The sequence below is a fragment of the Tympanuchus pallidicinctus genome, unplaced genomic scaffold, assembly GCF_026119805.1.
Source record: "Tympanuchus pallidicinctus isolate F22 unplaced genomic scaffold, pur_lepc_1.0 scaffold1, whole genome shotgun sequence".
Lineage (NCBI taxonomy): Eukaryota > Metazoa > Chordata > Aves > Galliformes > Phasianidae > Tympanuchus > Tympanuchus pallidicinctus.
Window position 1 is genome coordinate 26,943,771 of NW_026294618.1, and position 21,389 is coordinate 26,965,159.

The window sequence follows — 21,389 nt, forward strand, 5'->3', positions numbered from 1 at the left end:
TAGAAGCCAGAATTTCATTTCTGCCTGCCTTAACATGATGACACACAATTAAACTTCGAGGCAGCAAATTTAATGGAAGTGATATATATCAGGTTTCACATAGTTTATGTTTTTACTGTGAGCCTTGTTCTTTGAAAATACTGAGACAGGAAAATGTAAGACTGAAAATTACTGGATCTTACTTATGCAAATAAACAAGAATGGATTAAGTTAAACTAGTGAAGAGTATTGCAAGTGAAACTGAAACTTATTTGGAGACTTATACAGATCTCTAATTGCTGGAGATGAGCATGACACATTCATGAAGCCAAATCCTCAAAAAAATCCCTGTGCTGAGTCAAAGGTCACTGTCTGAGGCAAGAGTGCTGCACAGGCCTCAGATTTGCTTCAGACTACTATGACTCACACTTCCATAGTCAATATTGCATTAATTTCATTGTTTCTAGCCTAATGTGGCTGAATGACAATACTAAAATATTTGAACTGATTAACAGAATTTCAAAGTTCTGATAAGTCTTTACTGAGGAAGATATATAAACAAAGAAAACAAACAAGCAAGGAAATAGTTGACCTTTTCAACTTGAAAATCATCAACCAAATGAAAGTTTGTCTGAAATTTGAAACAGGACATCGTTTTCTTATGAAAAATCAACTTTTCAATGGAAAACTAGTGCTTTCTCTATTTTTTTTGTTTGTTTGTTTTTAAATAGAAACATTTAACCACCCCTACCTATCAGTTATGCTATATATTCTTGAGCACCATCTACTGGTACTGCATCGTTAATTATTTATGAAAATACAAAGCATTTTAATACAATTCCAGTGTAATCACAACTCTCTTGCTTTTTAAAAAAAAGATCTTTCAATTGATAATACAATATAATCTAATATTTATTAAATGTGTATTCCCTCTAGAAGACACAGAGAAAATTAACAGAGGTTCAATTCATTTAAAATCTGAAGTAAGTAGGGAAATGCAGTATTTCTTAATTTGTAACGCACTGGACTGGGAAGTAAACATCACTCTATAAAACAATTTCCAATTTACACTTGCTCCCAGCCTGTCTGAGGGGAGGGAAAAGGAAAAAAAAAGCCTTTTTCTTTTCTTCTTGGTTAGTTATTTATCAAATTTTGTAATAGCTATGATGGCCAGCATCTTCCATATTACTTCTTTGCTTCAGACTAAATTAAATAACATTTCACTTGGGATGGTCATACCAGAATTGGTTTAATTTTTTTTCCTGACTTACAGCAGAGGAATAGCCTTCTTGTGGAAATCTGGTGTTATTCAGCAGAAATTGTGATGCAGACAAAAAAAATCTGTGCTTGCCAAAAGGGATTTTGAATGGTCTTCCATGTTGGAGCAAATCAAGTTGTAGGGAACAGATTGGTACCACTATTATGTGAGTTAAGAGGCTTCATAGAAATGACACTCTATGCTTACCTGACTCTATAAGCCATGTTTGTTACCATTTTTGTGCGACATCTAGGTCAGTAACTGACTGCATAAAGATGTAACCAATTAATCGTATGATATAATAGGGAAGAATGATCATAGAGGATTAAGCTAGAAAATTAAAGACATTTAAATAAATTCTTTGTTGAAAAACCATCAGTTTTCAGTGATGGAGATGATCTTTTATTATCCCAAATAGAAGAAATGCAGGCTGAAACAGTGACCTTGACTTGGAAAGAGTCCTGCTAAAGATGACAGCAGTTGAGTGACAGAACAGTACATCCTCCAAAGCCAACTGCATTAAATTATGGCCTCACTTTTACAGTTTGCACCAAAAATCTCAATGAGTAATAATTCCAGTTATAATTGTGCTATGCTCACTAAAACCTGAACATGGACTTAAATCACCTAGCTACAAGGACTGAGATAGCAAAGATCTTAAACTGCTACTGTAGGTGTCAACAAAAAAAGAAGAAAAATAAAAGCAACTAAGCAAATCCTTTAATTTATTCCATCCAGCATATTAAATTTAGTAAGCATCATTTTTTTCACCCATACAGAAATTACTTAAAAATATTACTCTCAGACCTTGTTCTTAGTTTGGATCAAACCCAACCTTTCTGAAACAATTGCATCCACTCTAGAAAGCAGCACTATAAATTTATCGTTCACACTGTGTTGTGCCTATTCCCACCACACTGTGACTGAGTGACATAACACTTCTTTTTGGTGCCTTCTTACTTTCTTTGTAGTGCAGACGGCACCACATGTGCCATGCTGTTCAAACTGTGCTCCTGTGAAACAGTATGGGATTGCATCAATACCTTACTCACGGGTTGCAACAGAGGTTCAGAAGCTGGAACTGTTCAGTGTTTCTGGACAGTTGATGTAAGTTCACTTCTGCTCTACACATATGAACACATGAATATATGTACATATAAGCTAGAACCATTCCAAATACAAATGATCTGCACAACCAGTTTAAAGAAATGTATTGCTATATTTCTATTTATTTATGTTTCATGAACGTGAATAAATCCTGAATTTTGCTTCTAGTTTATCAAAATACAGACTTTTGTTTCAAATGCACCTGTGTGACACATGGCATACAAACTTTCTGAAATTGGCCTTACTGCAAGGATGCAAGCACACACACACACAAGTGGATGACAGACATTTGAGTAGTTACCAATGGTATCACTTATTTTAGAATGCACAACTGATTGTAGCAAGTCTTAAGAAGAAATCTGCAGGCTGTTCTGCACCTACCATACCTCCATTCAACTTGCAGAGTTAACATAGAAGTATGTGCAGCTTGCAGCCTTTCTCCCAGTTTGCAGACAAGAGACCAAAGAGTCTACACTTCCAGATTCCTTTCCAGCACTGCCATGTCTTCAAAGAAACAAAAAGTAGAAGATTAGGGCTTGGGATATCCAGGCAGTTGCTTGCTGTACAGTGTGTATTAATTTTCATTTTTACTGGCTGGGACAGCTGAGGCTGTTCAGCCAGGAGAAGAGAAGGCTCCAGGGAGACCTGATAGTGGCCTTTCACAAGGGGGACTATAAGAAAGAAATGTTTTCAAACTAAGAGAGAGGAGATTTAGATTGGATATAAGGATGGAGGCTTTTACTATAAAAGTAGTGAAATACTAGAACAGGTTGTCCAGAGATGTGGTGGAGACATTCAAGGTCAGACTGTGCAGGTAAGCAGGTAATCTGATGTAGCTGTGGATGTCCTTGTTCAGTGCTAGGGAATTGGAGTAGATGGCCTTTAAGGGTCCATTTCAACTCAAACGATTCTATGATTCTATAAACTGCAATTTGCCAATGCCATAGGAAGCAGTTCTAAGAGTTCATTCAGGGTGGCTTCCCCTATGACTTAACCTCATGTTATTTGTTTACAATAAAAGAAATGAAAAAGGCTGCAGTGTATGTACACTTTGATTTGTTCTGCTCACATCAACCTGTCAGTGAATGGAATTACTCAAAGTATTTCAAGCAACATGGTGATCATCCACAAATATCACAGTGTCACCGAACGTGAGATAGTCTGATTATCCCTAAGCCATAAACAGTTCAATTTTCATTGTGCTATATTTGCTGGGTATAGATCATGCACATTTCTCATAGTTCCCTTGGTTTGGACACATATTTTTTGGTTTTATTTTGACAACAGAGGCATGGGCTATTTATGTTTGTAAAAGCCAGCAAGGACATAGTTTACAGCTTGTACCTATGGAAAGTACAGTAAAAAGCCATAACCGTGCTTACATTTACTTTGGTCAGAACTGCTTTGTGACCAGCAGTACTTCTGATGAGAATTTGTGCAGCGTGTAATTGTGTTCATAAAAGCTCCGTATTACTGGAATTCAGACCTTTCCGAGGCTAGGGTGGCAGTGGACAATTCCTTGTTCTAAGGAACTACTGCCTTGGGCCATGTCCAGAAGTTTAAACTTCGGTTTCTCAGAACCACGCAGCCACATTACGTGTGGACTTCAGGAGCATCATTCCCTGAAGGGGGGGAGATGGTTTGTTCCCCCGCCGAGAGAGCGGCGGGATCTCTCAGCAGCTGGCTGTGAGCCGCGGGCTGACAGCTCTATGTATTAAAATGTCATCTCCTCATTTTCACACCGGATATCTGCTATCGCGATCTCGCACGCCGGTGGAGAGCCCGACTCCAACTGCGAGAGACACAGACAGAAGGCGAGGGAGGAGAGAGGCACGTTCAACCCAGCGATACCGAATTCACGGGGGCGGGGGAGGGGGGAACCTCATCCACGGTGGCACGGCACCTTCCGCGAGCATCCCCGTGTGCCGGCCCCACCCGCCGCGAACGGGGCCGCTGCCTCCTTGCAAACTCCGCCCGCAGCGCGGCGACCGCGACCGACAGCGAGAATCCCCGGGCGGGCTCCGGGCTCCCACACGCCGCGCAGTGCCCAGGCGGCGGCGGCGGCGGCGAAACGAACGCCAGGCAGCCGCGATCCAGGCACAGCCTTATCCCCGGCGAGGAACGAAATACGGTGTCAATCGCAATCTCGCTGAGAAAATTGCTATTGTTCCAGTCAAAGGCAGGCGGCAGTTTGAAAGGGTTTATCCTCGGAGCACTGTATCAGTTAATCTGCAGCGCGGAACCAAACCGACAGCTCTCGAGGCTGCGACAGGGGGGGCTACGCTTCAAAAGAAGGAACAAGAGGAAGGAGATCAAGTGCGGGTTTCCCGCCCCCCGCCCTCCCCTCCCCGCCGCCCTCGCTCCCCGCCTGTGAGTTTCCCTTACGCCGGGGCGCAGCGCTGGGAACCGAAGCCAGGAGAACCTCCCAGGCGCGGCGAGCCGGGACGTGCTGGGTGCCGGGCACACGCACACTCACACGCGCGCACACACACACGTCGAGCGAGGCGCGCCGCCACCAGCGGGCGGGGAAGGGGCGCGCGGGGGCGCGCACACGCGCCGGCCCCCACGGAGCTGGCACACGCACACGCGCGCACACGCGGCGGTGGAGCCGCGCTCGCTCCCGCCGTACTCCCTGCGCGGCCGGCGCTCGCTCCGCTCCCCGCCATCGGCAGCCAAGGACCCCCCCGCCGCCGGCCGGCCGCTGGTGCCCGCGGGGGGAGGAGGAGGGAGGCAAGAGGAATAAGCCCATTAGTAATAACAGCAACAGAAAAACCCACCACATCTGCACTCGCGCCTCAGTCCTTCTCTCAGACCGTCGCCTGCCTGGCATCGCCTCTCATCGGGCTGCTGTGCTGAGACTTTGTTTCAAGTAAAAAAAGAGAAAAAAAAAAAAACCAAAAAAAAACCTCCGCTTGCTCAGCCACTTCCATTTTTCCCCCCTTGCAGTCTTGCTGGTTTGAGGTTGTGGTATTTTTGTTTTTTTGTCGGCTTTTCCATTTTCTTTTTTTTTTTTTTTTTTTTCTTTTTTCTTTTTTTTTTTTTTTTTCCTGCCTTCATGTGGTTGGATTTGGCGGATCCGGAGCCCGAGCTGCTGTTTTTCCGTGGTGGGGGTGCGCGAGGCGTGCGGGGGTTTTCTCGCCGCTTTTTTTTCTCTCCTGCTGCTTTTTTTTTTTTTCTTTTCTTTTTTTTTTTTCTTTTTTTTTTCCGTGTTGATTTTGAACCGGAGCCGGGGAAAATGGGAAACGGTGCTTCCGACAGAAAGGGAATCTCTCCATCACTGGTGTCGGGACGTGTGCCTGTGGTGCTAGAGGTTTAGAGAAATAGCCTGCCAGCTTTCGGAGTGGAAGGTAAGGGTGCCCGGGGCATTTCCATCTCCCATTCCCGGGGATTACGAGCGGAGAGCTTTTAGTTTGGGATTCCGGGGAGGAGGCGGCGGAGGAGGGGGACAGGCTGTTGCTGAAGGATAGAGACAGGCAGCGCATCCAGCATGAGCCCGGCGTTCGGCTCAGCGCTGCAGCTGAAAAGTTAGCGAAGTCCGTTTGGCGACAGCTTTGCTTCCCGGAGAGCCATTTCCAGCGAGACCGAGAGAACCTGAGGTTTGTGCGCGATGGGGGTAATTTTATGGGGGGGATAGCAGGGGGTGGGGGGGAGATGTTAGGTTAATAGGAAGTTAAAATAAGAGAAGTCAGTGGGTCTTCTGCTGAGGAAAAAAAAAAATAAGTGGAGTGATGGCGCCGTCTATGTTCGGCTGAACTACAGTGTCACATAGAAAATCAGTTCAGGGAATATCCGTCCAAACTCAGCGCCCGTTCGCTTTTCAGCAGAGAGGGTTCCCCCTTTCTCGGCCGGGCAGCCCTGAGCTCTGCGGCCTCCCTTGAGCTTCAGCCTTCATGGGGAAGGGAGACCTTTCTAAATCGGGGTGCCTAATCCTTGCAGCGAGCAGCTTGGCTCTCGCATTCAGCACAACTGCGAATTGCTGCCGGCACGCTCCGCTCGGGTGTGTGTGTAACGCACTGGGGGAGTGGGGGGGATTCAGACGATGCTGTTTCAGGGGCTCTGCACGAACAAACGCATAACTAAAATGAGGGCTATTCGATTATGATTCCTCATAGAAAACAGCCGGGCACTGCAGACGTCTCTATTTTTTCTAATACAAATATCACAGAGGATGAGAAAAGTCAGAGGCTTTTTCCTTTTCATATTAAAAAGCAAGTAAGCCCCCTTTTTGCTTTCCAGATTATAAAATTAATCCTTTTTCATGGGTGGAACTCCTAATTTAGACACTTATTGTCACATCAGCCTTCAACGCCTACACCATCCTGAATAACACTGCGCAGAACTGCATTGCCTGCAAAGTGCTTCAGCAAAGGGGAAATTGTTTCCAGAATTCCCTGTAAGTTTCTATTTTTTAAACCTCAAAAGCTGCACCAACCTTGTTTGGAGGAGGAGGACAGCGTTATTCACTGAGATGGATGCTCAGAATGAGAAAATCCGATCCTGTGGATAGAGCTGGCAGCAGCTCTGCTTTTCTTTCTTTCTTTCTTTTTTTTTTTTTTTTAAACCACAGCTATAAAGAGGGTCAGAGTTGGTGCTGCTTTGCCCACTTCAAGATTCTGAGTTTGAATTGCAATCTAGGAGATAGGAAAATCTCTTCAAGGGAGCTTAATCTGGTGATTTGCTGTGTGTTACGCAATGGGAGGCAGAAGATGCCTTGCTGTGTGGCGAGGAGATGAAATGTGAGGCACAGGCACACAGCACAACTCCATGACCATGTCTGTGTGTCTGTCTGTCTCTGCTCACAGAGCAGAAGGAGCTGCAGGCTAGAGTTGGGGATTGGCACCACTTCTGCTGCTCACCTTTGAAAGCAGATGAAAAGCTCCTTGTTTGTAAGGGATAAGCAACTTCTCAAAGGTTAATGCTGAAAACATTCAGTCTAATTTTGGGGAGGATAACATTACTCAGGTAAAGATAACTGAGGTTCACTTTATTAACCTAGGCCACTGTTAGGAGAACGGTAGAGGCTTTAGTGCTTCACAGATGGAATAAAACAGCTTTATTTGGTGATGCTAGCAGGGTAAATGTAACATGCCTTTCATTACCAAAGCACACATCTGCAAAACACAGGGGCTCATCAGAGAGTATGAGATATTTGAGATATTCATGATGAGATGGCAGCAAGACGCCCAGCACAGGGCCATATGTGCAGAGGTCCTGTGTAGCACTGTGTAGAGCTAATGTGTACAGACACCAATATAGTGATGCATTCTGTATATCCTAAAAGGCTGTTAACACATTCAAATTGCTATCTGGAAATGCTGGCACAGCATGGTGTCAGACCACCACCACTTTCATCTGTCTGTCTTTGCTGCTTTCTCTGATAGTCCCAACATTTTATTAATACATTTATCTCAATATTTCCTGCCTGGGAGTTCTTTTTATAGAGACCTCTGCATACCAGGTGGCCACTGTGAATTCATGTAGGCATATGGGAGATAATATTCCATCTGTAACAAATACTAATTTGTGCGTTTTTAAATTATGGCTGTAATTCCTCATAGTTACTTACCAGACTTAATAGAAAAATAATATATAACAAGAGATGCTGCAGGTTTTCTTAATCTCCTCTGGTGAAATTCCGCATGTGCAGTCGCATGTGCACATGCATGAACACAGCAGGGCCACTTATTTACTTCTGGAAGAAATAAATAAACAAATTGCCCTGTTCTCAGCCAGTTGGGCGAGGCGTCGGGATTTTACCCAGTTTGAGCAGTTCTGTTCCACGCCATGATGATTCCAGCATAGACAGGAGAGGACATTCCTATTAATAAACTAATAGATGCTTTTTTTTTCCTTCTTCTTCTTTTTTTCTTTTTTTTTTTTTTTTAAATTTGTCTGTAGAAGATTGGGCTGTGGCGATGCCACGTGATGGCGCTGTTCACACAGCAGCAACGCGATCCCTCGCGTTATAAAATAAAAATTACCTGCCCTTCTTTCTGAAGGGCTCTATCGGCAAGCCCGACAACAGCTGGCTCCAGTATTGGAAGGAGTTTGGTTTTCAATGCGGGAAGAATTCTACTTGCATTTTTATTTCATTTCATCTCCTGCAGGCCAAATGACATAGGATGAAGGCTGTTCGTAATTTGCTGATTTATATATTTTCCACCTATCTACTGGTTATGTTTGGATTTAATGCCGCCCAAGACTTCTGGTGTTCCACGCTGGTGAAGGGGGTCATTTATGGATCATATTCTGTAAGTGAAATGTTTCCTAAAAACTTCACAAACTGCACTTGGACGCTGGAAAATCCAGACCCGACCAAATATAGTATTTACCTGAAATTTTCCAAAAAGGACTTCAGCTGCTCCAACTTTTCCCTCTTGGCTTATCAGTTTGATCATTTTTCCCATGAAAAAATAAAGGATCTTTTAAAAAACAACCACTCCATAATGCAGCTCTGCGATTCCAAGAATGCTTTTGTATTTCTGCAGTATGATAAGAATTTTATTCAAATACGTCGCGTCTATCCCATCGATTTCCTAGGATTACACAAAAAGGAAGAAGACCAAAAATCCTTCTTTGAGTTTTTGGTGTTGAACAAGGTGAGCCCAAGCCAGTTTGGGTGCCATGTGTTATGCACTTGGTTGGAGAGCTGCTTGAAATCTGAGAATGGGAGAACTGAATCCTGTGGGATCATGTATACAAAATGCACCTGCCCTCAGCATTTGGGAGAATGGGGAATAGACGACCAGTCTCTGGTGTTGCTCAATAATGTGGTGCTGCCCCTCAACGAGCAGACGGAGGGCTGCCTGACCCAGGAGTTGCAAACCACTCAGGTCTGCAACCTCACCAGAGAAGCCAAGCGGCCTCCCAAGGAAGGTAGGTGCAACCGTGGGGGGGAGGGGGACAGAGAGGGGGGCGACAGTCCTATGCCCTGCTCCATGCTTCTCTCTGTGGTGCTCACATTTGTATGACTTGCTCTCCACTCCAAGGGCTGGAGATGATGTGCACTCCCTTAGGGCAGGGAGGGCTGCATTCTTATTTCAGAGCTGGCCAAGCCTTGGGCACTGCTGTGTACTGTTGGAAGTCCTCAAACACAGGTATGCTCAGTTGTCAGCCCTCTCTCACAGCAATGCCAGCAACCACACACCACCTCACTTGCATACACTTCACTGCAACATCTCGCTGAGACCCTTGACTTTGGAAGAGAAACATTCCCAAAGGCATGCAGGCAAACTCTGTAAAATACCCAGTGATTCACCATGCTAAGTACTCCTGGTGTGAGCTGAGCCAGACTTCAGCAATGAAAAACTAAACCAAAAACAAACGTTTTTCTCCAGGGCAAGCACTCTGTGATGCGTTGAGGTGCAGCACAAGGCTCGTTGATCAGCCAGGAGCCTTGCAAAGGGGCTGCAGGCTGCTGCAGTGCCCCTTTCCCAGGAGGCCTCAGCTAGAGGAGATGGAGGCTTTGCATCTGAGAGGGGGTGGGTGGATGTGTCAGTCCTGACAGCTGCTTCGTGTCCCCCTTGGAAAAGGTGGAATGGTGGGAAGGCAGGGATCCAGCAGTGAGTGGCAGCTCCTTGCCCTCCCTTCCCCTCATCCCTCCCCCCTTGCTGTGGCTTCCTGATGTTCTGGAGAAGTATGAAGGTGATTTTGGGAGGAACACTGGAGGAACACTGCAGGGAGATCAGAACGTAGGTTGAACCCAGAGAGGGGTGTCTGAACGTAGCCTTTGTACGTGCGGTCCTTCGGAGCAGTCGTACAGGGACAGAGCAGCCAGGGGGTCTCTGCCCCTGCGTCAAGAGATAAATCACCCAGCCCGGAGTGCTGCATTTTAATGCAGGAAGTGTTCCCACTCTCCTTGTTTTCTGCACAGCCACAAAGCTCCCAGTCTGCTGCGAGGCAGCGCCAAGCTCCCAGCCCCCCTCATAGAAGTGGCTTTGTGGAGGAATGTAACATTGACACGTTGTTAGGAGAGGATTTTCTTTAAGGGCAGCCAAGCCCCAGTGCTGTGGGAGAAGAAAAGCTGAACTTGCTCCAGCTGCTGCCGTGCCAGAGGGGCTGAGAGGGACAGGAGACACTTCTGGTGCCCCGCAGGTCTCTGCGAGCACCTCACAGCTCGGAGCGATCCGAAACGACGGGGAATCTCCGTTCCCGTCACCTCCCGGAGAGGCGGCGGGAACGGCATTTAGCATCGCTTAGCGCTAATTAGAGCTAAGTAGCCCCCGGGAGGCCGCGGAACCCAGGGCGAGCAGCTCCCGCGGGGCACGGCGCGACCCAGGGATGAGGACCTGCCTTCGGGTCCCTGGGGAAGGGGACAGAGTGACAGCGCTGCCGGGTGCAGGGGCCCGTCAGACCTTCCGCAAAAATAGGCTGAATTCCAAAGCCTCCCATGTAAAACATCCATTTGCTGTCCTTAGCAGAGAGGACAGAGAACGCTTTAGGGCAAATGCTCTGTTTTTTCTTGAATTCTCAAACATGTTGGCAACGCGTTTTCTTTCCAGTCTCTGTCACGTTTCAATTTTTGTCCCTACTTGCGGCTTTCCCTTGATACTTCTTGGGTAAGCAGCATTGTTACAGAGAGCAGCAATTTTATTTTTCACTTGTTTAGCCCGGTATTTCAGTGTTTTGTGCGTGAGTGTGGCTAAGAATTTTAACAATAATAGAATTATTTCATTGTTTTATTTACTTATTTTAATGCTTTGGAAATTGTTCATTTGGCTATTACTGAAAGTATTGGTCGGTTATCACACTGAGCCTCACAGTGCTTCTTGATAGCAATATACTCTTTGTCTTCCAGTTCAGTATTTGAAGCATTTTTTGCCTTTTTGGAATGTTAGAAACACTGCAAGAGAGCTGTATTTGTTCATTTTCTGCAGATTGGTTCATATTTTTCAAGCAGATCTGTTTGTGTGAAGCTGGCTTGTAGTTCAATTGGAGGCTTTATTGAGGGATCAAAATGTAGAATACTCCTACCACAGACATTATGCAATTCATCACTTGTGTCAGTAAACATTAGGCAAGAAATGGGAAATTTGCTTTTACGGATAATCTGGTTCAAGTTAGATCAGCATAGGTAGTAAAACCCAGGTGACCAATGGCAGGGAAGTGTTTCTTGTTGCTGAAATTCATAGTGGTGACAGAAAGTGCAGCTTTATTAGCGTAGGTTGAGTTTTAACAGCAGCAGTGGTTGTTTGTCACTGTGAGAGAGCTCTGGAGAGAGATTGCGTTTTAAGAATTTGTGAACTACTTTGAGGTTTGGTACTGACATTGCCTAGCAAGGGCTTCTGGAAGGGAATTGCAAAGACCTGACAGCTTTCTACAAGATTATGCATAACCTCCCATCCTTCAGATTTGCTTTCATCAAGCTTGACGATATGAAATGCAAAATCTTTTCCAAAAACTATTTCCAGCCCCTTTCAAGAGCCATGATGTAAATAGAGAATATTTAGATTAAAGCTTACTGGTCCTTTTATGAACCTCTGAAGAATTTTACAATTTTGAATATGATAAATGGCTTAGGAATATGGATGAAAGACAGTATTTTTCCTTTTCAAATATATGCAGCATTTTACAAAAGATGTGACAAGTACACAATGGATGATTGTGTTTCTAAAAGTGCTGAAGAGTGTTCAACAATTAAAGGAATTAGGTCAAAAAAGGAGGCTGTAACTATTTTTTTTTTTTAATGGTTTGGAAATACGGAGTTTAATCACCATGTCTTCCATAGACAGATCATCTTTGGTGTCACTGATTAAAGCAATATTGAAAACCACCACATTTTCACTAAGACCTAGTTTCATTATATCTTGATGCTTTTCCGTAGCCTTACATCTGAGGTGCTTAGCATGGATCAAAGCACTGGCAAATAGATCTCAGTGAACACTCTGGCAGGGGCTCGAGTCTAAGGGCTTAGGGGAATTTGCCCTCTTGATTTGCAGTGCTGTGATTGAAGTTTCTCATGAAGTTTTTGTCAATATGACGGGGCTCCGTTCCAACTTCTATGGACCAGTAAACCTTTGCATGAAGTTATTCCACGTGAAGTTATACATAGTGATAATAAAAATGAAAAAAATATATATTTTCTAATTGTGACCACTACAAGGCAGAAATGTTATTGTGTAATTGGGTTTCTTTATTTTAACGGCTGACTGAGAGAGAAGCTTTGTTTTGAAGTTTTCAATTGTAAAACAGTTAAAGTAATTAGCTTGTTCTCTTATATTCATCCAGAAGAAGAAAGGAAGAGGGATGGGGGAGATAGTCACATTAAGTTACATTATGGAATGTAGCATAGGTCTTCTTTGCTACAATTCGTAATGCTGCATGTCAGTATCTCAGCATGCAGCAGCTGCTGGAATTTGTTTGTTTGTCTGTTTTCTGATTTCAGACCTTAAAACAACAGAGATCTCTCAAAATATTTACTACCAGTGTCCCTTTGAAACTATAATTTAGGATACGTTGTTGCATAACAGCAAGATGCAGATAGTTTTGTATATTTTCATGGTATATATGCATTTATTTTCATGCTGTTCCATGAATGCTTACCTCTTGTTGCACACACTGAAGATGAATTTCTAATTTTCACCACATAGTCCCCAGAGGCGAGTAGCTGGCTGGGTAGTTTGGACATCTCCTCTCAAAAAAATCATGCAACACGTTATAGCATGGTTCTATTAGAGAGTTTACACTGTTAAATCAGTGCAGAGTTTGTCTAGGAAGATCAAAAATTGCAAAATGGAGTCTAACATCTTTCCACGTCTACAGTTATATTTAAAAATATTTGACAAATATATTAAAGCAACATTCATAAAATCCCAAATAAATAAATCTGTTTTACAAAATAGTGTAAAATAATTGACAGATTTGTATTAATTTGTATATACTTCTTCATGCAATGGGTCTTTTATATAGAACTTCAGAGTTCAAGGGGACAAAGGAGAATGAACTCTAATGCAAGGACAGGGTTGTTTTTTTTTTTTGCAGGCCTTGTTCTCTGCTGAAAAAAAAGAAATGTTTCAAAATCTCCTGTGGATTCCAGTAGGCTTCATGTAATGCCCTTTTGGATTTAATGTGCTAAAAGAAAAAGATCACCCTAAACATTTATAATCTTTGTACAGATTTGGTTACTCTGGACTACTCACAAGAGAACACTTTATCAAAGCCATGACAGTTTGATTTCAGAACTTCGCTTTTTTTTTTTTACGTGATGCACTTTACAAAATGCATCAATGATCAAAATCTCTTTTAAACAATAAGCCCTACCTTTGTCTTCAAGGATTATATATTATTATCATTAATAATTGTATTTCAGTTGGCAGCGTATTGATCTGTTTTACTTCAGTAAACTGTGAAAGTTCTTGCTGTTTTGATGTAAAATTTAGAACTTTGTGTGCAAGACTCATCAGTACTTCATATATAACTTCATATGTGTACTGAATTTAGGATACATAACCAATATCTTCAAAAAGAAATGTGCCTAGACAATAGCCATTGCAGTAGCTTTGTTTCCAGTTATTTAAAGGTTTTGATAGTAAATACACTTTGTTATGTATATCCATCTGAGTTGTAATTTCATTGATATTACAGATTGTATCAGTGTTTCGTTCAGGATTTCTCACACTGAGGGAATGGCATATTATTTATTTTGGGAGGAAACATCAGTTTGCTGCAAGAGTGTGCTCTGCCTTCAGTGAGATCACAGGTGTGCTATATGGATATGAACACTGTTTTTTCTTGGGCTCATTTCTTCCATAAAATATTGGTAACTTCAGTGAAACTTCAGAAGCTGCTTTGTAACTTTGGCTGGTATTTTTGTTCAACAAGCCACCATTTTTGCTTGTATTGAACCATTATGTAAACAAAATGGAGACCTGCTCTCAACTGGAGACAAAATGCGTTTAAATGTCTCCACTCTCAAGACCACAGTATCTAAATAGAAAACAGTGATAAAGAATGGGAAGATATATAATGAAATTAAGTGTTGAGACTGAAGTCAGAGAATACATGAATTAGGAACATAATTCCAGAATTAGGAACAGCTCTTCCTGCTGGTTCTTGTGAATTCAGTAGCACTGAGTCATGTACCATCAAACATTTCAGACCAGTTGGGTATTATTTTTTTCCTTTGCCATACTGATAAGCTGTGCCATTTGTCCTCAGATACTTTTATCACACCTAGGTGGCCAGGGTACACAATGTCTTTGCATCATTTTAGGCCTTGTCCTTGCATGTCCTTTAGACTAATGTGTAAGTGTTCACCTGTACAACAGCCATTAATGGTGATTCTGTTTACATAGTGGTATTTCAGTTATTAGTCCTGGTGACATTACATGGAGTTATATTTTGACATAATGGACGCACTGCATTTCTTACTCTGTAGTTTCCTATGCTTAAATGTGCTATAAATTTAGGTTATATAGTGATTTTGTAGTATAGCATGTGTTCTTTTTAAAGAAATTTAACCTCTTCTGTTCAGATCTATCCATATTGCTGTTTTGTTTAGTTTTCTTCTTGCAGAAGCATAGAAAAAATCTGCTTTGTGTGTTGGTATACACAGAGGAGTTTTCAGAAGAGAATTTCTTTTTCTCTTTTTAGGGAATTAATTTTATGAAGTTTATTCAGTTGTGTTTTATCAAAGGATTCTAACTCAAAGTTGCAGTCTTCAAATTGAAGTTTAGCTGTTCATTTATAAATATGCAGTAATTGTAATAAAACAAAGGTCATTGCAGAATTCCATTGAGCATTATTTGCATTCACTGTTAACAAGAAATATAAAATACTCATTAGGATAAAGAAAGTTGTACATGATATAAAGTACGAATTTACAAATTATGCACCATTGATTTATGAATATTTCAGAGTTTGAGCCCTTTCTTACGCTTGTTAAATCTCAAGAGGAAGAAAGTCAAAATTTTTCATAGCTGTTCTCAGTTTTGTTAATCTTGAAGAGAAGTTGCAAATAAAGTTCATATAAAATTACTTTTTTTTTTTTTCTTTTTTTTTTTTTTTCCTGATAGACTAGCCAAGATCAGAATTAACAAAACCAATCTATGACAGTGTAAGAAACTAGTGTTATTACTTCACTCTGCAATGGCCAAATTACTGTCTTTACTCAAGACAAATTCTCAATCCTATAAACACATTTTCATCTAAGTAAAGATTAGATTAGAGCCCACAGAATACATGTGAAAAAGTGATACAGTGTGTTTTGTCTATCAGTTGAAAGTTATTTCATTAATTTTATCATTTTAGACATAGATTTTTTTTTGCTTTATTTTTGAAGCCATTCTTAACACTTAGAGTGAAATACCACTCTGAAAATGAGCTATTTTGTAGTCGCTTGCTGCCTTTCTCTTTTAGCTGATAGTCTCTTCATGCATTTTGCTTCAGTTTCCTGTTTTCATTCTTCTTTATTATCTAAAGGTGAAGCAAGACATGATACAGTCAGATTAGCATTTATACATGTGCAAGTGAAATTTAGAAGAAAACTATTTTCAGTTACTTAGTTCAAATTTCAATTGTATCTCCCCAAGTCACAAGAACACAACACACACACACACACACACACAAAAAAAAAAAATAATAATAATAAAAAAATTTGAATGCCACCCATGTTTTAGTAGTTCAGCAGAAAATTGGTAACAGTGGAGAAATAATGAGTCATTGCTTCTTTGGCAATTTTCACCAATTCACTCTCAGTTATGTAAAAGAATTTGGGAGTTGGCTTTGGTTCCTAGCGTTCTTCAGGTACTTACTCCTCAGTTATCAGTTATGTAAAGACACCATTTGTTATATAATGATCTATAACTTTCAGCGGTAGCCGGTAGTTGTGTGCTATTAAGCATCCTTCAATGAAGGCTGATGTGGGGCATGAAGGATTAAGAGAGCAATTCTCTAGCTCTTAGTTGTGGAAAATGATAAACCAGATTTCCAACCTCACCTCTTCTCGCTATAGCTGGAAATACCTTTTATTAAAAGGGAATTTTTTCAGCCTTGCTTTCAACTGTGGTATATTACCTCAAATTGCTAGTGTCAATCTTAAACCACATTACTGCTGAGATGTCTCTGCCTTCACTCCTTTATCTTTGTTGAACTGTTTCAGCACAGCAACCAAACAAAAAACGATTTACCATTGTGGTGGTTTTCTTTTTTTTTTTTTTTTAATTTATTTGTTTTCATATTTGTTTGATTTTTGTTTGCTTTTTGGTTGGATAGTCACAGTGTTGGGTAAGTGTGTTACAATAGCACAGTGGATCCTCCATCAGTATGAAAAGTGGAACAAGTAGCAACTGGAAAGGAGCAGCTGTACTGATGAAGCCAGGTTTAGACTGGCTTAGGCCAAATAAGATTTTATCAAAAAGCAGTCAAAACATTTAAATCTTGCCCATTCTTTTGCATGTGTTAGCAGCCAGTTGCATCATACTGTATTTCTAAGCAGATATACCAGGTTCAGTTACTGTGTTGAGTGGATACCTAAAAATAGTGTAGATGATATGTGTTCACCCAAGGTTTCCTACTGACTACTGAAGAGTTGTGCAAATCACTGTGAAAGTCTGCACAGAGTGTCCAGGGACAAGACTACAAAGCCTTTGGAACTCATTCCTGTAGTGCAGCTCGAAAGTGCTTAAATTAAGTGCTTAAATTGATTATATCAAGGAATTTAATTAATGTAATTTATTTGTGTGAAAGAATAGTGTTGCATATTTTTCATGTAAAAATAATTTTTTTATTTGAAAAATTTTGGAAAATCTCAAATCTTAAGATTTCATGTAGAATCTTTCTTTGAATGATAAATTGTTCATTTTTTTCTAGCACATTTTTTCTTCTGTTTGCTTATCTAACCATTAATGTATTCTTTGCAGTCCCTTCTATTATGTATACATAGAAAAGGTGAATTATCTGCAAAGCCGGGCACTTCAGCTTGAGCAGTAATGAGTTATGCTTTTATCCTTGGACATGTTTTGTTCATTCTATGGCATTAGCTGATATCTGCAGTGATTGGCACGCATACAGGTGCTTCATACTGGTAGATTTGAAGGTTGATGGATGTACTTCATACTGATAAAGAAAAGGAGGAAAAAGATACAGCACTGCAGGAGTAATATGAAACAGAGCCCAGTCCAGCTGGTCTTGTCTGAACCAAATGTGTAGGAAACCCATGACAGTGCAGAGAGCATCATGAAGGTTTGCTTTCCTTGGAGGGGAGGACAGCGACAAGGCTGGGATATTAGCCAGTCCCAGCATCTAATGAAGTTGTGGGAGTTATGCATAGGGACATAGGACTTCAGCTGATTATGCTATTATTTGGGTTCATAAATCCAATAGCTGTGAGGCTAAATGCTTGAAGGAGAATTACAATCAGAAGAAAAGTTAGATAATTAATTAAACATAATTGGAGCAAGACCTGGAACCTACACTTTACTGTCTTACAATCAATGTTCAAATTATTACGTCTGCTCTCTTTAGTCCAATAAACATTCAATTTATCCATGAAAATCAAGGCACTTTCAAATCTGGGAAAAATTAAGAATGTTTCTACTCCTTGACCAGACAAGACTTTTGAGAACCAGTGCCACTAAAGCCAGATTGCTTCAAATGCTTCATCTGGTATCAGGGTGATTAGGTCTAGATTAGCTTATTAGTTTATAATAAAAGACTGTAATCTTTGGCTATGGTTCATACAGAGCTCAGTTAAGTAGGTGTGATCCTAGACCACCTTTTGGATTAGGCCCTATGACTACATAAGTGGGACTGATTCTAGGAATTTTGCTACTTCTCAACAGCTAAGGGGATGAATAGAAAGACCTTCAAGACTTTCCGTGTTTCCACCGGAAAGCTGCCTGTTGGAAAGGGACCTTGGTGTACTGATGAACAGTTGGCTGAATATGAGCCAGCAGTGTGCCCACATGGCCAAGAAGGCCATTGACATCCTGGCTTGTATCAGGTGTGGTGAGCAGGGCTAGGGAAGTAATCCTGCTTCTGTACTTGGCATTGGTGAGGTCTCACCTTGAGTACTGTGTCCAGTTTTGGGCACATCAGTACAGACAGGACATTGAGGTGCTGGAGCAGGGCCAAAGAAGGGCCACAAGGCTTGTGAAGAGTTTAGAGAACATGCCCTACGAGGAGAGACTGAAGGAACTGGAGCTGTTTAGTCTGGGGAAAAGGAAGTTGAGGGGAGACCTTACTGCTCTCTTCCAATATCTGAAAGGTGCTTACAACGAGAGCGGGGTTGATCTCTCTGATGACAGGTGACAGGAGGAGGGGAAATGGTCTTAAGTTGTGCCAGGGTAAATTTAGGTTGGATATCAGGCAACACCTATTTACTGAAAGGGTTGTTAAGCACTGGAATAGGCTCCCAGGGAGAAAGTCACCATCTCTGAATGTGTTTAAAAATCATTTGAATGTGCTGCTCAGGAACATGATTTAGCAGAGGATTGTTAGGGTAGTATGGTTAGGTTGTGGTTGGACTTGGTGATCTTTAAGGACTTTTCCAACTTGAGAGACTCTATTATTCCATGATTCTATGTTTCTTATGGCTCTTAACACTAGTAGATGTGGGCTGCCCTTCGATGAGCATTTTGGAATTACCCATTTTGGATGGAGGCCTGATATAGTATGTATGTTTATTTTATTTCCTTCTGTACTTCACTTCTGCTCCCAATAGCATTGCTATGATGCCTTCTGGTGGCATTATGAGGATAAATATATCAAAGTTTATAGGTTGCTCAGTAAGCAGTATCATGCAAGTACTTAAAACATATAGATTATGCCATAAGTGCTAAACCTGGAAGATGTTCTTCTCACATCTGATGAAAATCAAATCCATATTTTCCTTAGCGTTTTCTGGTGCCTGACGTTCAAGTGGTTTTACTGATTATTTTATGGGTTAAATATATGAAGGGAATGAATGAATGAACCATATGTTTATCTCCTATCCCATGCTTTTAAGTTATGGATAATGGATTTTTGTCCTGGTTAAATCTAAACTGCTGAAAAAAAAAAAAAAAAAAAAAAAAAAAAAAAAAAAGTTTTATTTTGAGACAACAGGTAAAGTAACTTTACAATAAAAGATTTTCTGCAATAAATAAGATATGAAGAGGAACACAAGCATGCCAGGAATGTAGCACCTAAATGATTTTCAGTGACTGTATTCATGCTTTTGTGTTCACATACACAGAATTAATCACATTGAATCAACAGGATTATTCATGTAAATTAGATTTAATTAAAAGTGGGTTTGCCAGTAAAGACTCTTAAATGAAAACGTGTATACTCTTTAATATATCCAGTCAATATTAGAACATCAAACAATTACTTTAATGTTATTTGGATTAATTTGATTCCAGATTAAGAAAACTAAGTTCTTTATGGTTAATATCAACTAGAACTGTAATGTGCTTTTGTAGTGTTACCATATATGCCCAATTTAACATCAATTGAAGTTTAATTTTCAGAAAAGGCAGCCAGATTTTTCAAAAGGAAATATTATTTGCAAGAATTCCATTTCACTCAGCAGCCTTCAATCTTGCATACTATCTTTATATATTTTACTAACTTACTTAAAGGATTATTGTGTTCGTTTATTGTCATTTCAGAATTTAGTTTTGTTATATTAGATGCCTGTGATTGCACTTTATTTTTCTAAGAATGGCCATTAGAAGTCACATTTTGTACATCTTGGATGCTTCACATTTCTTTCACTGCACTCCGTTGATCAGTCCAAGAAACTAAACTTGAAATAGTTTCCTTAACTGGGCAGCAATGAATCTAACTTTACAGTTTCTTTTCCTCTTCAGTATTTCCAGTATTAAATTACAGCTATGTTTCCTGTTCTCTTTCTCTTTTGGAAATGGCTTTATGCAGTATGTCCATCTGAAATCTACAATGGTTTCCCAAATCCTTTATGTTTTATAAACATCTTCAACAATTTCTCAAGACCTGGTGTTACATTCCAAATAAGACTATGGCAAAAAAAAAAAAAAAAAAAAAAAAAAAAAAAGCATGTCTTACTGTCAAGACAAAACTTTGCTGCTAGTTTATTTGAAAACTTAACAGTCTAATAAGGCATTAGTCCACTACAAACTAGTACATTTGAAAAACAAGATGAATGATAATGCAAATAAATTGTTCACCACACCTCCTCTTTGCAGCCGTTTTCTGTGCAGCTACCCTCACACTTTCACTTTTCATGCCCTCCTGTTCTGAAGGTTGTTGGCATCCACCTTAGAGTGGGGCTGTACAAGGAGCTACCAGTGTCCCAAGTTCTTCCCATGAAGAAATTTTATGGCTGGTCACTTTCCCTTCCCACAGTGGTCCACTTGGGGCTGTTTTTGTGTGTTTTGCAGCATGTTTTTAAATGTCATTCTGTGATCTGTGGCTGTATGTTACTATACACAGGCTGTCTTACATAAGTTGGATGAATGCTCTTTGTTCTTGTTATACAAGAACTCAGTTTTTCCCACATCCTAGGTCTTCTTTGTCTGATCAGCTGTGTATTCTCATTGGGATCCTGAGTACCATTCTCAGCCTCTCATTAACCCTGCTGGTTCTGTGCTCTTCTGCACCTCATCCAGCATGTCCCCTTTGGAGGTTCTCATACCATGACAATGCTTTTCTCCACTGCATTATTATGTGGGTTAATAAGTACATCATTCTATACAAACCCGTACTCTGTGTTCCTACCATCTATATTAAATATATGCTTATATAAAGTAAATGTTAAACAAATCAGGCAATAGCTGCCTGGTCATTAAAAAAGCTTAAATCTCCGTGAAGAACAAGACAGGTTCAGACAACATTTGACATGTCCTGAGGCTTTCTACTGGCAGTTGCAGCTTACTTATTGAGATACAGAACTGCACTAAAAATCCTTGAGAATTAATCAGCAGGAATGGCACTGATTACCTTCACTGTTTTTTTTTTTTTTTACTCCTTACTTTTTTAAATTTATTTTTTTTTCTTTTTCATTCTTAAATATGTCCAAGAGCTTCCACAGAATTCATTACAAAATTCTGCATCTTACTTTTCATTAGATGAAAAAAAGTAGTAT

At 40.8% G+C, this 21,389-nt stretch overlaps 1 protein-coding gene across 9 annotated transcripts in view; it reads left to right on the forward strand.

Annotated features, from left to right (window-relative positions):
- Nucleotides 1-5,549: 5,549 nt before the first annotated feature.
- Nucleotides 5,550-21,389, forward strand: part of ADGRB3 (adhesion G protein-coupled receptor B3) — a 458,265-nt gene continuing 442,425 nt past the window's right edge. For 2 of the 9 annotated variants that reach the window (XM_052690547.1, XM_052690635.1), the window contains exons 1-2: nt 5,552-5,691; nt 8,243-9,220. In XM_052690547.1, coding sequence (XP_052546507.1) covers nt 8,467-9,220 — 754 coding nt within the window. In that variant the 5' untranslated portion in view covers nt 5,552-5,691; nt 8,243-8,466. Of the gene's footprint in view, nt 5,692-5,814; nt 5,941-6,602; nt 6,738-8,242; nt 9,221-21,389 lie in introns of those variants that run through there. The other 7 variants (XM_052690191.1, XM_052690724.1, XM_052690794.1 and 4 more) reach the window with 6 other exon arrangements.